A 17,362-nucleotide genomic window follows, 5' to 3' on the forward strand; every position below is an offset into this window, starting at 1 on the left:
AATATAAATTATATAATATAAAAATGTATATATAATATAATATATAAAAAATATTATGACAGATAGTAAAATATAATATGTAATAAAAATACATAAATAAATATAATAAAATATAATATGAAATATGTATAATAATAATAATAATGTAACAAATATTTTACATATATGAATATAATGAAATAAATAATAAAAATATATAACATATAATAATATATATTGTTACAAGTGATATAAATAAAATAATATATTATTATATACATAATTAATGTTTATTAAAAATATATATATAAAGTATTTTAAATAAATTAAATTAAAGGTATATAGGGATTAAAATTAAATTTAATTAAGGAATTTAGGGTTAATTACAAATAAAAAAAATTGGGCCAAATTGGAACACGGACTAAAGCCGAGGGACTCACTGGGCAATTTGCCCTAATCCCAAAACGACATCATTTTCTGGAATTGATTTTAAAAGTGCGCTAGGATTAAATTGAAATAAAATCAGAAAATTAGAGCTAAATTAAAAAATAGATAAGATGAAATTATAAAAATTAAAAATGCGAGAGGACCAATTGGGAATTAACCCACTCTACGAAAACACGCGGATCCTCCCCGAGTAATTAGGTCAACACGCGGATCCTAGGCCCAGAAACGTCATCGTTTTGTGCTTATTGAATTAAACTAAAACGCCACCGTTTCATTTAAGCTATATAAATAAAATTTTAGCTCAAAATTCATTTGAAACCCGAGTTTAAAAAAAAAACCTAAAAGAATTCTCTGAGAGAGGGGAGAGGAGAGGCCCTCTGGGCTCTGGCCTCCGTCAGGCCAAGCTCTGACCATCGGGCACACATGCGCCCACGCGCCGTCGCCGACTACGCCACACAGAGCAGTCGGGATCCGAAAAGCTTTGCTTTTCGCGACGAATCTAAGGGTACCTTTTTTCCTCAGTTTTTCCATGTATTATATGCATGAACTTGCGATAAAGAGAATGAAATAAAAAATATATCACCTTTGTTTCCTGTAAAAATCTCTAGTGTATTATTGCAAAAATATTCTGTGTACAGTATTTTGGTATATCTCTCTGGTGTTTTTTTTCTCTCTGTGTGTATGTTCTTTTTTACAGATTTGAGAAAAGGCTTTATAGCCTTAATCTACTGCCTATTTTGGAAAGAAATCTTTCGATTTCTTTCCAAACCCTGTTCTAATCTATTTGCTGCAATTTTGCTTTGATTTCTTTCCTTTTCCTGCAGGTGACTGCGAGGATCTCGGTGATTTAAGGGCCGCTGGCGTGATGAGTGCTGAAGCGCCGATAGTGGCACAATCCAAGGCTAGGACTGCTACGGGGGCAATGATCTCGGTAGCGAAAAGGTCACTGGAACAGAGTCGATCGGGCCTTGATTCAGGAGCTGGACGATCGTGTGAGAGACAAGCTTCTGGACAGCGCATTAATGGCGTGTCAACAGTGCATTGATGGCCTCGATTTGGGGAGTTGAACAGATGCTCCCCGAGGCTTCCAGAAGATGCTGCGACGCTGCAATCTTCAGGAAACCCTAGGGTTTCCTATTTCTCTTAAATCATTTGGGCCTTTTGGGCTGCTTTTAGATTTGGGTTGGCCTGATAGGTGGATCAAGTGTTTTTAGGGGTCCCCTGCATTATCTGCCGCGTTTTACTTGATCTAAAATGTAGTTAGGTTCATTTCATCAGATTTTTTTTTCTTTTGCTTCAATTTCATTAGTGGAACTGAAATTTGGAAACTTTACATGGTATGTTACTGAGCTATGTTACTGGAATCTGGTGACTTTAATACAGATTTGTTTTTGCATGTTTGAGTATGTGCTGGGCTTGGGTGTTTTAAGCAAGATGAATAGTTTTAACATAGGTGACAATTACTTTTGGGATTCATGAATCATACCCATAGTAGTTTTGTTATTTACTGGAATATTTGTTCCTTTAATACTTGCTTAGAAGTCCAAGATAGATATCATGGGCCGTGGAGTTAGCAGTGGGGGGGGGGACAGAGTTCTTTGGGTTACCTTTTTGGGAGTGGAGAATCCCCCAAACCCTCCCCCAAAAATGTCAGTCCTAGCACTGGCACCGTCAATGAAGTCCCTCAGACACAGAATGAGGTTGTCAAGGAAACCCCACCACCAGCTGTTGTCCCTAAGGATATTCCTGCAGGCATTCCTGGGAACAACGCAAACAATTATTTCCGTGCTGATGGCCAGAACTGTGGCAACTTTCTTACGGTAGGAACCCTAGTCAGAGTTTTTTTCTAATAGTAGCTTGGTAATGTTTGAACAAATGTCTACTGTTGATCTAAACGATATCTGAAATGAACTTGTGATAACTTTTTGCTTATTTTTCTGGCTTTTTAGTATCATGCTCACATTCAGATGATGTTAACAAAGCTGTCACATAGAAACATTGATGAAGAATTTTATTATACATGATTTACCTTCAGGATAGCAAGTATCATCTGCCTTGTTTATAATGTAATCACAATATATGAATGTTGTCAGTTTTGCAACCAATGCTTGAGCTCCTAGATGAGTCTTTGATTTGGCATGGCTGGAAATAATATGTTGGTATTTTGTGAGAGCATTTCTTTTCCTTTGTCAGAGTTCTGAAAGTATTGTGTCATTATCTTGTTGGGAGCTGTTTGATTTACTCTTCATTTCTCTTAAGCACTTCTGTTGACACATGTTTGTATGTGGGTATCGGGACATGGCCTCCAAATATGTTGAAGTTAAAAAAAATTAACATATCCACGTCGGGACACATCTGGCGCTTACACTTGAGTCTGAGTTACATAGTTAGGGAGATTAATCTCTTTTATTCTAAATTCTGCAGCTTGAGTTAGGGAATCAATTTTCCTTTCTTAAGCTGCAATTTATGTTGAAGCTAGTCTTGTAAGAACATGAGCCTCGAGTGAAACCTTTGCATGTATATTAATGTCATGTGAATTATAGGAGATAACATGCTGGGATGTTCCTTTGAATTGTATGCAATATTTTCTTGTTGAATTTCTTCTGCAAAATCATGCATGCATCCATGTGTTCAAATAACATTTGTCCTTCAAGTTTAGACATGTCTGGACGAACTTTTTATTTTCATCCCTATCCCAAGTTGCTGTTGAGCCTAAGTGGCTAAACTAAATACTTTGATAAATTTATGCTAACAGGATCGGCCTACAATAAAGGTTCATGCAGCACCCGGCGGAGGATCTTCCTTGGATTACCTGTTTGGCGGCAACCCTAAGTGAGGCATTGAATCTTAAATCTTGGAACTGCTTATAATTGTTGTCTTAAAGCCCCAGAAGTTTATGGGACAAGCAATATTACCCTCTATTGTTGAATGTGAAGACATTTAGTTTTAGTGCAGTGTAATAGTGCTGGGCAAATTTCTTACTTGTTCCTATGTGGGGTCTTCGTAAATTAAGCAACTGCTTACTGTCAATTGGACAAACAAACTTATGCTATACTTGTATTAAATGTCTTATTTATTTATACAAGTGGAACTATTTTATGTTGTAATAGTTTATTTGTTACTTTTCCCCCTCTAATGTGGTTTTGTAGGCCCTTTTTGGAACAGCAAGAATTAATCAAGCAAATCTCATGTAGGAACTCCATTTGTGCTGATTAACGTAGGGCAGCATTTCTCTTAGTGCCATTTGGGGTTTTTTTGAAACGTTTTTGGTTTTTTGGTAGATATGCATTGAACAATCTTCCAAAATACGAGATACCATCAATGGTTTTAGGCGAATTAGTTGGGTCATCCGTTTGGTTAACTAATTTGAGTTGTTGGATTAAAAATTATTAAAAATTGACTTAATTAATTCAATTATCAATTCAATTGATTTTTTAGCTAATTTGTTTGGTTTGTATTGGTTTTTTGTATAATCGGTTCAATATCATTCTTTGGACCATTAACTTGGTTGATTTTGATCCAATTGATCCAATTGGTCGGTTCTTGGTATTCATATATTTGTATTTATATAGCTAAAGAAATTAGAGGTATGAGTGGCATCTTATTTCATTTTGGAATTAATCTAAATAAAAACAAAATATGAACTTTACAAACTTATTTTCTGAGGGTTTGTTTATGAAAATATTTGCATTATGTCATATTTTAAGAATAAAAATGATAATAAAAGCCAAACTTTGTCTATTTATTTTTCGTAGAAAAATCCCAACGGTAAACCCTAATCAAAGAACTTATAGGCTCATTCCTAGGAAAAAAAGTTCGAAAGGCTGAACAATTTGGTACCCGAACTCTCAGAAACAGAGTTGAAGTGGGCAACACTATCTACGAACCATGCAACTCAAACCAAGGACGAGTCATCGAGGAGCGTCACAAGCATAGTCATGATGAACGGCCAGAACCACCATGACAAAACAAACAAGATCATAAATAAGGACTGCCATTACATCGCCAAGAGAAAATGCTTGACGGCCGAATAACCTAGAACCCAAGCTCCTTCTACAAATAGCTATTAACGCATTGGGATTGAAATTCAAGTCAAATCAAATTCAATTGATGTTAAAAATTGAAGTTTAGATTAGATAATTTAATACTTAAAATTATAAATTCTTAATACTAATTAAAACCATGCATTACTCAATTCAAATATTATGATTTTTAAATTCAGCTAGCTTGGTGTCGGTACATAAGGTTGGAGGAAGAGGAAAAGGGATGGTGTTGAGGACAGTCACTTGCCTAGAATTGGAAAAGTTACATAGTATCAATGAGGATGGAGGATGAGAAAAAGGGAAGGTGTTGAGGACAGTCACTTGCCTAGAATTGGAAAAGTCAGGGATTGAAGAGAAGACTATTAGAACATGTAGAGAAGGAAGGAGAGAGTCTCCTCCCTCTATATTGTGTTTCAGAGTGTTTATAGATAAGTCATGGTCTTCGGGTGATCTCCTCTTGAGGAGAACACACCCATTAATAGTGGGTGGCCTAGAGGATGATCTAATTGAGTGGTTAAGGATGGATGGTCCCGGATGGTACGAAGCACGTAGGTGATTGGTCATTAAACGACCATTTGGACAGTATAAGGTGGGGGTTATCGTGAGCCTCTTCGGTTGGTTCTTATGTCCCAATTGGGGCAAGGGTTTAACAATGACTAGTCTTATGCCTTGATTGGTGGTTCAATCCATATTGCACAGACTTCTACAATTTATTATACATGTGTCCTTTAGGTACGTAATCTCTTCACCAATCGAGGCGTTCCACACTTTGTGAACTCATTGGACTTTTCGTAGAGTTGGGAGATAAAACCCGAGTCTTGGGACAATACCTACGGTTATTGGGGGTCATATCAACTGCCTGATGGATGGCACTTTGGAGACTTCTCCCTAAGGGATTAATCCCCCTCAACAAAAAATGCTAGTTTCCTCAAAAAGGCTAGTTATGCCTTGGTTGGTAATTCAATTCACATCACGCGCAACTTTAACAATTAGTTATCTATGTGTCTTTCAGGTATGTACTCTCTCCACCAATCGAGGCGCTCCCACTCCATAAACCATCGAGGCTCTTTGCAAAGTTAGAAGACAAAATTCAAGTCTTGGAATAATACCTACAATTGTTGGGGGCTATATTGACTACTTAATAGACAACACTTTAAAAACTTTTCTCGAAAGAGTTAATCTCCCTCAACACTTGGTAATTAAAATTAGAATGAAAATCCTTTATTGTTGTTATTATTATTATTATTACCCACTATTTGTATTGGGTTAATTATTGATTTTTATTAAATTATAAAGTAAAATGCTACAATATACTTAAACTTTTTGTACTGTTCGTGTAACGTTTTGAAAAAAAAAAACACTTGAAATCATTTAACAAAAGAAATCAAATTTAATAGAAAATTTTGTTAATAATTTATAAAAATTCAAATAAATATTTTAATAAAAAAAATTAAACCACTTAACGAAGTTATACAAATTGAGATATCAATTTATGTAAATTAAAATATAAAAAATAAATCTCAAATTTAACCATTATTTTTTATCTTCTCGGTACTTAGAGCTTTCCTTTTATAGATTATTATTATCTTCTCGGTACTTAAGCAGAAGCCGAAGCCAAATGCTCTGATAAGAACACCTAAATGCTCAAACATTTTTACACTGAAATCAACGAGGAAAAACCATTGGATTGCCATAAAAAAAGATGAGGTAGTTTCCAACATTCCACAGAAAAGACAAAGTAGTTAAAACGATTATGCACAGATCATATATGCAAAGCTAAGTGTCTTTCTCATGCCGAAAAGGTTACATACATCAGAACAATGTGACCCCAACACAGTTCTCCGATAGAATCTGCATTGTCCGCATTGTATGTCAGGAAAATCAGTAAGGTTTCTTCACAATGCATTCTGCAGAAACTCGACCGATCCTTTTGCCAACTATTTCCTCTAAACCAGTTCAGTTGGAAGCAGATAATAAATTCTAAACAAACTACGCCAAACAGCAAAAGTCAATCAAGGATTTCAAGGCAGATATTAGTCGTTAGACAGCAAAAATGAAGAGTGAAAGTGGATTGGAGGCTCGTTACTTGTTAGAAACTAAGCAGAAGATCCAGTATTTATACAGCAGTAACATAACATGCATCAATTAACCACCTTAAAGCAATAAATGTACACATGGCTTGCTCGTTTCGGTTATGTCTTGTAGTCAATAATGGAGTTAAAGATTGTTCACTGGTCATATCGGTTTCTCGGGATTGTTGTGCTCCAAGGTTTTTGGTCTCCTCTCATCTGCCAGAAAAATATTATATGAATTAGTGATCAGCAGAAGATGAACTACCTTAAAATATGTACTAACAAATTTAAATGAGTTGCAAGAAAAATATTATTACATAGAGAATTCACAATAAAATTTAAATCACTCTTAAGAGGGAAACTTTGTTTTTCCCTCTTGCATAGAGAAATCGCAAAAACAGGTAGTTTTAGATGATCCAAACGTAAAAGCTATGAACTAAAAGAATTTAGTTAAAAGCTATGTTACCCGGACACAGGTACTTGTTCAATACAGGCATTTTCAAAATTTTCAAAGTTCGTTTGGAAGGATCATATCTTTACGTCAAATGAAGAGTTGGAATAACAGAAAGGAAAAGAGAAAAAAAAGGTGCCATTATAATTAGCTGTAAATCAAATGAGTCTTCCATTCATTCATACCTTGCTTTGGAGATAAGTTTACAGAGAAACCAGCACTCACAGCTTCAATTCCTTTCAGAACTTCAGTGCCAGAGTTCAATGTATTGCTTGCCTTATCATCGTTTAAGTTTAGATGAGCTGCCGATTGAGAAAAATCTTGTTTCACGGATTCCTGCTAAAACTCCAAAAACACAAACTGCCATATCATACTTAAATATTCGGTGGGAGAGCTATATACTGACAAACCAAACCACATAATGAATAGCTATACTTGGACACAGATGTGTTGGATACAGATGGATATGTTCAATATTTTTACCAATACCCGATATGAGTTGGACAAGAGTATTGGACACGGGTAGTTCAAGAAAAATGAACAGCTGAAGTCACATAGGCTATAATCGGAACAACGATGAAGAGCCCTACAGAAACTAAAGATGGAGAACTTAAAACATTCATCAATGATTCTATGACAAAATGAACATAGAAATGCAGAGACTATTGAAAGGCCTAGCTGCTTAAGCAATGTCTGTTATGGATGGAAAGAATCATTAGAATCAAGGATGCAATCAAGAAGAAGATTGATTTGGATTGTAATTGTGATCACGATTTTTATTTTATTTCCTAAAGTTTTTCTATCAGCATAAATAAAACTTTCCTAGCATGCTAGAAAATTAGGGTTGCTCTTATTGTGAACCTATAATTAATAGGAAAATTCACTAAGGGCTAAAACAAGTTGAATTTCTAGTAAATTAAGGTAGGCTTCTCTCTTAAGAGTTCCAAGGTAGGCAGCTCCCTTGGAGTTCCATCACCATAGGCAAAACTCGGAATCGAAACAAGGGCAAAGACACTTTCTTTGAATCTGGTTTTCTCGTTTATCGCCCAGTAACTCGATCTCAAACCTCTGATCATAACAATTTGGCCTCAGAGCCAAGTTCTATGGGAGATCCAAGCATCTGGATGAATCAAATTATGGAGATGATGAAGCTCATGTTGGAGGAACATAAAGCCCAACAGGAGGCTGGACTTGCTGCCTTGACCACTCGAATTGACAGTCTATCCCAAAGTCGGGAAGCATTGTCAAGCCAAAGGCATGAACTAGAAAACAGCAATAGCAACGCGCCAATGCTTGCGCGACCAGAATCTGTATTAGGGGGACAACTGGACAACAACTTTGTTCCTTGATATGCACAGCTTGATTTTCCCATCATATGATGGAAAGGAAGATCCACTAGGATGGCTAAACAGAGTTTTTTTGCAACCAGCAAACAACTGCAGAGGATAAGGTTGGACCCGCTTCATTCCACATGACCAAAGACGCCCAACTTTGGTTTTTTAATTTATTCAAAGAAAACCAAGATTTCTTTTGGGAATGTTTCAAAGGGTTATGCTATCTTCTTTTTGGACCACCAACACGAAGCAATCCTCTTGGAGAACTCATCACTTTGACAAACTGGGATGGTAGAAGAATACATGAGCAGCTTTCAGAGTTTGCTTGCGTGGGGCCACCACAATGCGTGCTAACCAATGTTTTTAAACTGGACCGGTGGTTGAACTCATCAAGCCACCGGTTCACCGGCCCGACCAGTCCAATTAAAAAATTAAAAATTCAAAAAAATTAAAAAACCTGGTTCAACTGGTTTTTTGCCAGTTCAATCGGTCCGAATTGGTTCCCAATCTAACCGGTTCAGAGCCACTCTCTGAATCAGTACTCCGGCTAATTTCTTGGTCCAATTGGTCCAACCGGCCAGGCCGATCCAGTTCAAATAACATTGGTGCTGACCAACACGTGGATATTTTCACAGCAGCGCTGTCCAACTCCATTCGCCTCAATGCAGAAATTCACCACCCTACAAATTTGGTGTTAGCCATGAGCCTTGCTAGAGCATACGAAAGAAAGCTCCAATCTACTGAAGGGGCACCCCAAATTTTCAATGAGGCAACATCAAGATGAACTCAGAATATTGTAGGAATTAAAAAAGAATACAAAAAAAATAGCAATACAGAGGAAGGAGAACAAGCTCAACCGCCATTCTTCATCAAACGCTTGAACCGAGCTGAAATGGAAGGACTCTGGGACTGTGCTATAATTGCAATGAGACATAGACAAGTGGTCACAAATGTAAACGCCTCTTTTGGAAGGAAATGGTAGATATGGGGCAAAATGAGGATGTGAATAATGTTGTCACTGCATCGGAGCTTTAAGTTTCTCTACATGCAATTTGAGCTTGACAACAAACTCGGGCTTGAGGAGGGTAGTAATGTTACGGATGGAGAGAATCATTAGAATCAAGCATGCAATCAAGGAGGAGATTCATTTGGATTATGATTTCTTTTTTATTTCCTAAAGTTCTCTATTAACTTAAATAAAACTTTCCTAGTATGCTAGGAAATTAGGGTTGCTTTCACTGTAAACCTTTATTTAAGAGGAAAATTTACTAAGGGATAAAACAAGTTGAATTTCCAGTAAATTACAGTAGGCTACTCTCTTAAGAGTTCCATCACCATAGGCAAAACACGGAATTGAAACAAGGGCAGAGACCCTTCCGTTGAATTTGGTTTTTCTCATTAATCGCTCAGTAACTTAATCTAAGACCCGCGATCATAACAATGCCAGTCAAGCAGATGTTTAAAGAAAACGACAATGGAAAGTGGACAAAGAATAATAAGCACAAGCATGTACCACAGATTCAAGTTCCAGATTTCCAGTAGCCAAACTGGATTGACAAGAACCAATATGATGGCTGTAAATAGCAAAATAGTCCAAATTTTGACAAAGAAATACTAGGATTTTGCTACAAGTTGTTGGCTGGTTAAAGGAAAACCAAATTCCATTTCTTGTGCAAGTTTTAGGGTGCCGTACATAAAGGAAAGCAAGTATTAACCTTGTGGGTCGATAGATCAGACTGTGCTGGATCCCTCGAACTTGGGGCAGGAACTTCTGTATCATGCAATAAATAATCCTTCTCATGGACATCAGCTTGTTTATGATCTCCAGAATCCTGCCTCACACTTCTTGATTTACTGTCGCAATCACCGTTTAGTACAGTACCCCCAACTTCCACAGAAGTCCTTTTTCTGAAATGAGTACGTAATATTAAGACAAGCCAAGAGGACCATAGAATTTATACAGCACCTGATGCTGGTTAAACCAGAATTATCCTAAAATAATGTTGCATCAATGACCAATGCTGGTTAAAGGAGAAAGGATTCAACAAGAAATTTCTACCTGCTGGGATTATGATTGTGTACATGTACAGAGCTAGGTGTGTTTGCAAAAAGTATTCCTCGAAGCGGCTTCCCATCTATAATAGTCTCAATAGTATATCCATGTGGGAAGCTCTCAGTAACCTTAGCTCGAAATGTCTTCTTTCCTTGATGCAGGACTTGGTTTAATGGAAAATTTTCTCTTCCTGCAGAATTGGATAGTACCGTAAGTGCACAGAAGATAACACTTTTCATACTAATGAGGCAATGTTCTATTGGCTGTTTACCAACTAAATAGAAACTAATAAATTGTTCATTGAAACCAAAGTTTAGGTTAGGTTTACAAGAACATCTCACCACCATGCAAACTGCAGAGTATAGCACAAAACATAAGTAATAAGTAATAACTAACCCAAAAGTCTGGAAAAATGTATAAGTAACAATAAAAATCAAATCTTTTATTTCTAAAGCTTATGCTAAGTAAAATAAACATAAGTAATAAGTAACCCAAAGTCTGTTTTTATCTTCTAAACTTTATTTTTATGCAAAGTACAGCAAAAACCTAAGTAACAAGTAACACAAAGTCCGTCTTTATTTTCTATTATTACAGATGAAAAGACAAGCAAGATACAATAGCCAACCACACAAAGGCACGTCCATAGTTCAAAGACTAATTTCTTTGAGTGTCTAAGGTGAGGGCTTAGTGATATATGGATAAGACTAAGAACTCGAGGGAAAAAAAAAACATAAAGAATGTATTAATATAACTCGGAGAAGAGCAACATAGCTCAAAGACTAATTTCTTTGTGTGTGCCTGGGTGTTTGGAGGAACACGGGGCAAAGTGAGGGCTCAGTAATATATGGATAAGACTAAGAACTTGAGGGAAAAAAAGCTTAAAGAATGTATTAATATAACTCTGAGAAGAGCAACATAGTGGTTATAAAATATACAAATTGGTCAGAAAGTGAGAAAGAGTTCTTACTTGGTTGGCCATAACTAGATAAAGGAATGGGTTGGTTCACGTCATCGCCGACTTCAATTCTAACAAGAGCTTTATCTTGTGCAAGATTGCTAAGATTTTGTTCTTGACACTTAAGCTTTAGCTGCTTTCTCAACGATAACTTCTCTAGCTTCCTTTCATCTCGTAAAATAAGTCCTGGGAGTCACATTAATCAGAACTTATATTCAGCTGAAGGCTGGCAAAAGATTTCCGGAGTTCCCCGAACCAAATCAAATATAAAAAGCAGCTTAGAATGAAACGTTTTTAAATCAAGGTAAAAAGTAAATTTAGATTAAACCTGTGTGCAAGTAGTACATGTCATCCAATGCCTCAAGGGTCTTATTGCAGCCACCAATAAACACAAGAACACCGCTCTTCAGGGGATCCAAACAATCCCCAGCAACAGAAAATCGAGCAGAAGGGCCATCACCCATAGTTATCACCTTGGTCCAAATGCCAGTATCTGCACCATTAGAAACATAAATTATGAACAACTAACCACACTTGCACATTATTTCATCACAAAGCAACCCTTTTGGACCACAAAGGAAAGAAATATAAACAAATAAATAACTAAAATATTGCAATTTCCTACAACCTTCAACCTTAGATTTCTAAAATAGACTCACTAGATGATTTCAAGAAATAGAAAATTTGATTGAAGATAACACAATTAACAATTAAGACGTACCAACATCAAGCATGTAGAGATCGTCATAAAGATTCTGAGCGTCTGTAAATCCCCCAAAAACAAACAAGTTCTTGCCAAAAGCAACAGTAGAGTGGCCAGCACGAGGTGTCAACATCTGGCCTGAGGTATTCAACTCTTTCCATGCAAGAGTGTCTGGCAAAAATAAGAAAAATTCCAAGAAAAAAATTAAGCAGACATAAAAATCCAAGATTCATGTATTTTCAAGCAATGAAAACATGTAAAATGTACAGTAAGTTGAATATAACAAGGTAACAACCAAGGACGTGTATGAAAGCATAGAAGAACAGTTAAATGCATGGACTCATGAGAAAGAAGAAAAATCAAACCTGCATCCAGGATATGGACATCAGACAAATAGTAATCGTGCCCATCTTCACCACCGATTACAATAATTTTATTCTTCCAGGATGAGCAAGTATGGCTATCACGAGCAGATGGTGGGTTCCCCAATGTTGCAGCACGTTTCCAGACAAAGGTCTCTACAAGCAAAAAGATGAGGGGAAAATAAGAATTCATATAAAACCCCAGAAAGAAAGAATAATAATAATAATAAAGAAACTTGTTCCTTCAGCCTAAGCTTTTCAAGACATTTTCAAAGCAAAAAAGATACCAAACAAAACTCAATTCCAATTTTTCAAGTGCAACAAGGAGTTCTGGCAAATGCATGAATTTGTAATTTTACCCCTCTATGGTGACATAAATGGAGATCACATTAATCAAACTGAAATCAGCCAATGCAATAAGAAGTTAAGAATAAAGCATTGTCAAGATATTTACCTGTATTTAAAATATAGAGGTCATTGTAATAAATTTCATCATTGTTATTAGAAGACTTTCCGCAGCCACCAAATATGAAGAGTCGTTTACCAACAAGAGCTGCGCTATGACCCTCACGTGCCTCTGGCCCTTCACCTCTTACACTTGGACAAATCCATGTGCATGTTGCTGCAAGAAAAGCATGTAACGAGTTAATGTATTTCACTATTGATAAGAAGCCCTCTGATGGTTTTCAAGGACGCCTTGGGCAAAATAACAGCAAACCACTTAATTTTATTTCCATGAAATGACTGAAAGGCAAAGGATTATGATAATTTAATAATTAAAGTAACAAAAAGAAAGGGAATTTTAACTTCCTGGAATCGCTTCAACAGCCATCTAGTAATTGCCCTTAAGTGCTCCCTATTTCTCTCTAACACTCCGAATATATATAGAGCTTCATTTTTAAATATATAATAAAATAATCATTAATTCATAAAATTGGTTCTTTATAAACCCTGTAGGATAGAAATAAAGAGCTTCAGAGTACATGACTGAGAATACAGTTCCCTCAGAGTTATGAGTGTCAAAAAATTACATGAAGACCATCTCAACAAGTTTTGTAATTATCTCCAAAGAACATTACTTCCTATAACAAAATTACATGAAGACAATCTCAACGAGTTTTGTGACTATCTCCAAAGAACATTAATTCCTATAACAAACTTAAAAGGGAAAAATATGTTGATTCTGTCACTGGTTCTAAAGTAGTATCACCCAACCATTCCACTTAAGCAAAATGATATCTTTCATGGAATTTGAAAGGAAAATCAAGGCAAATGCGGATAATGGGTAATAAGAGGTGAACAAAAGGAAATCGAATGTGAGGAATAACTCACCAGTGTCTAATATATGCAGATCCTTGAGAGGATTCATCCCATCAGTACCACCAAAGACAAATAGATTGTCACCAACAGTAGTACAACTATGACTATCCCTTGGAATTGGAGGTGTGCCTTTTGTTGCTAGTAGGCTCCATGTCAGACTAGCTGCAAAATCGCAATATCAGAAATATAAGAGCCATTAAAGAGCCTCCAAACAAACTCCCAGGATTATAAATGTTATGAAAAAAAACCCACGTACCAAAATATAGATACAGGCAATTGAATTAACTATTATGAAAAATCAAGAAATGACATGTTATGTGGGGCAAACTGTTCCACAAAAACACGATAACAACTAATCAAATTTTTTTTAAACCAAACAAAAAGGGAAGCAAGAAAAAGTTTATGCTGAACCAGAAACCCAACAAATGTGCCTATGTAAAAATCCACCTAACAACTTTTTGAGTAGCACATGCCTATAATCATTAATACCGGCAATAAATGCTAAACCAAGCACATATCAGAAGCATAAATGCTTATAAAAAAATGTACCACAATAAACCCATAAAAACCCTAAGAAATGGGCTTCAATAACATACCCACTAAAAGAATCAATTAGCAAAACACATAAAACACATTCAAAATCCAAATTATATCTCAAAATACCAAATAAAAGTCAAAATGTAAAACCTCAAAAGTTCATTTGGAGATGAAACAAGTGAGAAAAAGAATTAAAAATGAGAAAAGAGAAAAGAAACCCAGATTTTAGAAGACCCACCAGTGTCAAAGACATGAACTTGATTGGTTTGGCAATTATCTTTGCCATAACCACCAAAAACATAGAGAAATCTGCCTCCTTTAATGGCGTTACATGTATGTCCCCATCTTTTCCCTGGCCCCGCACATGCTTCTCCCACACCTCCTTCTTCTTTTGGGTATAACTGAACCTTTTCCCACCTCATTTTTCCTGGGAAAAGATGAAAAATTTTCAGTGGGAAAGTGAAGGAAAGTTTCAATATTTGAAGACAAAACAAAGGTTTTCTAGTTTCTTTTTTCAAATATCTTTTTGGGGTTTGGGGATTTGAGACCGAGTGGATTAAGAGTTCATGCAAATAAATAAAATGAAATATAAAATTTTCAAACAAGTTTTGTTTAATGAAAATATTTGAAAGAGGGATTAAGAAATTTTAGAACTGTAGAGAGAGAGAATCTGGTGGGCTTTGCATAGGAACTCGAAATACAGCTTTTGGACACGTGTCATTTGATGTAGGTCCACATCTTGGTGGGCCTATGATAGGATGGGTATCGAGACACGTTGCAAAAGAATCAGCCGTTGGTTTGGACACCTCTGAATGGTTTATTATCTGCCTTTTGTGCCTGTTTGGGTTTCCAGCTCATGGCCCGGATTTATTTTGGGGAAAAATATTAATGAAACAAAAATTAATACATAAAGTATATACTACTTTTTATTTGATTAGGAAGGAGGGAAGGTCGTGTTTTCACCATTATGCTTTGACACTCTTCAATCACTTAATAAATTAAACTTCTTTTTGTACTAACACAACTACGTTATGATACAATAAAAATATCTATTTCTTAAGTAAAGTTATAAATTTGAGTTTTGTGGACAGGGGGCTGGCATGGGCCACGACCCCCCTTAAAATGGAAAATTTTATTTTTAGTTCTTGAAATTTTTTAAAAATTTTAAATTAGTAAAGGTAAAATTACATTTTGGCCCCCCTAAAATTATAAAAATTTAATTTAATATTTTACAAATTATAAAAATATAAACTATAAAAAATTAAAATTTTATCCGGCCCCCTAAAAAAATTTTCTGACTTCGCCCCTGTTTGTGGATAATGAAAAAATATTATGAAAATTTATCTTCTATTCAGAGTTTCAATCCATTTTGACTTTAGATTTAATCAAGATCCAATATACTTATTTAATATCGAAAGGTTTCAAACTAAAAAAAAAGATTGTTATAACAAAACAACCTTAAGTTTGCTAAGGTAACCTCTCGACAGCATAACAACTCACCTCTGCTCTAGCAATGATTGCCTCCACCAAAATTCTAGTGATGGAGAACTTTTGTAATTGTGTTGGAAGACATGAAATGTGAAATATGTTTGATTTATTTTGTTATGATGTGTTTCAACGAGCTAGACATAGAATTTAGTTTAGCTAGAGTCCTTACTGATCAATTTTAGGATATGTGTGATTACTCACTTATGAATCTATTTAACTTTTGATTGATCTAGGTAAAACTTGAGGAAAATCCGAAAATGAACTAATTTGGTCTACTTTAACAATTTTAGGTTTAAGGGTTTGGTTACGTGTCGGGAAGAATCAATACCCCTACAACTTATATTCTAAAGATAACATTATTTAGTCTTGAAGTTAGGGTTTTCCTTAATCATATACTTTATACAAATTTGGCTCTATTTTTATAAACTAGAGTTTCGTATAAGTTGATTTTACTTTGAAAATAAAAAGTTATGATCTAATTTTATCTAGGTAAACTTAATTTTTGAGTCAATTTCCAATTGATTCGAACTCTATTTTGAGTTTAAAAGTTGACAAAATGCAAGTTATAAAATTTTGATATGTTGAACTTCAAATTTAATTTTGAATTTTAATTTGTAAATTTATTTTACTTTTATTTTTTCTTTTATTTCAATTTTCTTTCACAATACCAAACATGAATCTTATACTTGAAGTCTTATTAATGAGACACTGGGTGTCAATTTATTAATAGTGTTAGGCACAACTATTTGCTTCAAATTTATTCGATGAGGCACTGGATACTAAACTGATGTGCTGGTTGGATTCGTGTATTTGTTCGAGTTTAAGTCATGTTAATAGGGAAATAAATGATAAAATTGAAATATATGACATTGAAAAGGCAAGTGATGAGAAATGAAAATGAAATGTGAAATGGAATATATGTTTGTGAACTAAGTTTGAAAATGGAAATAGAATGTTAGTATGAGTTGAATTATTAAATGTCATATGTAATGGGATTGTTATATCCTATTGCTAATAAGATGTGTTATATGTGAGATAGATTATGTGACTTGGCATAAAAGACATACTTATTGCATATTATCATTCATCCTTAAATTATGCATCTAAATGTACTTACATTATGAATTATTGTTTGGATTATAAAAATATCGTTGAGTTATACTTAACGTACGGTTTTGTTTTTCCGTGCACAGGTTAAGTACTTAACATTTCGATCAACGATTCAGCATCCAACGACAATCCCAGACTCAAGAGTTGGTGATGTGTTCATTTTTGTTTTGGCATATACCTATGATCATTTTGATTATAATGCTTTAGTTTGGAATATAAGTTGGTATTTTGAGTTCATGTAAATAATGTATATGGTAGGTTTGAAAATGGTCATGTTGATTTTGTTTTGCTAAAGTAGTTTTGGTTAATTGCATAATGGCTTGATGATTGTGGGAATAATAAGCTAGGTGATAGTTTTGGTTGTGCATGATTATAGAGTGATAAATGGTATGCATATGCTAACTTTGAATGATTTTGCTAATGCTTAGCTCCTGAGTTATATGATTGATAGGGAGCTAAATGTGAGTTTATTTGAATGGTTGAATGAATGCATATTTGGTTGTTGTTT

At 35.1% G+C, this 17,362-nt stretch overlaps 1 protein-coding gene and 1 pseudogene across 5 annotated transcripts; one reads left to right on the top strand and one right to left on the bottom strand.

Moving 5' to 3' along the window:
• The first annotated feature begins 775 nt into the window (after positions 1 to 775).
• Positions 776 to 3,533, top strand: LOC107887086 (protein SPIRAL1-like 3; annotated as a pseudogene).
• A 2,990-nt stretch (positions 3,534 to 6,523) lies between these two features.
• On the bottom strand, positions 6,524 to 15,095 carry LOC107887085 (RING finger protein B). 5 transcript variants are annotated; one of them, XM_016811220.2, is made up of 11 exons: positions 14,495 to 15,095; positions 13,732 to 13,881; positions 12,854 to 13,021; positions 12,403 to 12,555; positions 12,056 to 12,208; positions 11,663 to 11,827; positions 11,347 to 11,520; positions 10,386 to 10,569; positions 10,042 to 10,234; positions 7,178 to 7,328; positions 6,524 to 6,757 (listed from the first exon to the last, which is right to left on the bottom strand). In XM_016811220.2, exons 1-11 carry the CDS (start codon positions 14,676 to 14,678, stop codon positions 6,705 to 6,707), a joined length of 1,728 nt encoding a protein of 575 aa, XP_016666709.1. In that variant the 5' UTR covers positions 14,679 to 15,095; the 3' UTR covers positions 6,524 to 6,704. The 5 variants fall into 5 exon arrangements, with proteins under 5 accessions (XP_016666709.1, XP_016666708.1, XP_016666712.1 ...); XM_016811219.2 differs by having other exon boundaries at positions 7,178 to 7,331; positions 14,495 to 14,908; XM_016811223.2 differs by lacking the exon at positions 14,495 to 15,095 and adding an exon at positions 13,976 to 14,158 and having other exon boundaries at positions 7,178 to 7,331.
• Between the last annotated feature and the right edge of the window lie 2,267 nt (positions 15,096 to 17,362).

Source organism: Gossypium hirsutum, chromosome A03 (assembly GCF_007990345.1).
Source record: "Gossypium hirsutum isolate 1008001.06 chromosome A03, Gossypium_hirsutum_v2.1, whole genome shotgun sequence".
In the NCBI taxonomy this organism is placed as follows: Eukaryota; Viridiplantae; Streptophyta; class Magnoliopsida; order Malvales; family Malvaceae; genus Gossypium; species Gossypium hirsutum.

Excerpts from the sequence above, each read along its gene's own strand:
- LOC107887085 (XM_016811219.2), bottom strand. The coding sequence starts at position 14,678 with ATGAGGTGGGAAAAGGTTCAGTTATACCCAAAAGAAGAAGGAGGTGTG. Across the intron at positions 13,022-13,731 it reads TCTGCATATATTAGACACTG|CAACATGCACATGGATTTGT; the intron begins GTGAGTTATTCC and ends CTTTTCTTGCAG. Across the intron at positions 10,570-11,346 it reads ATCTAGTTATGGCCAACCAA|GAAGAGAAAATTTTCCATTA; the intron begins GTAAGAACTCTT and ends CCAATTCTGCAG.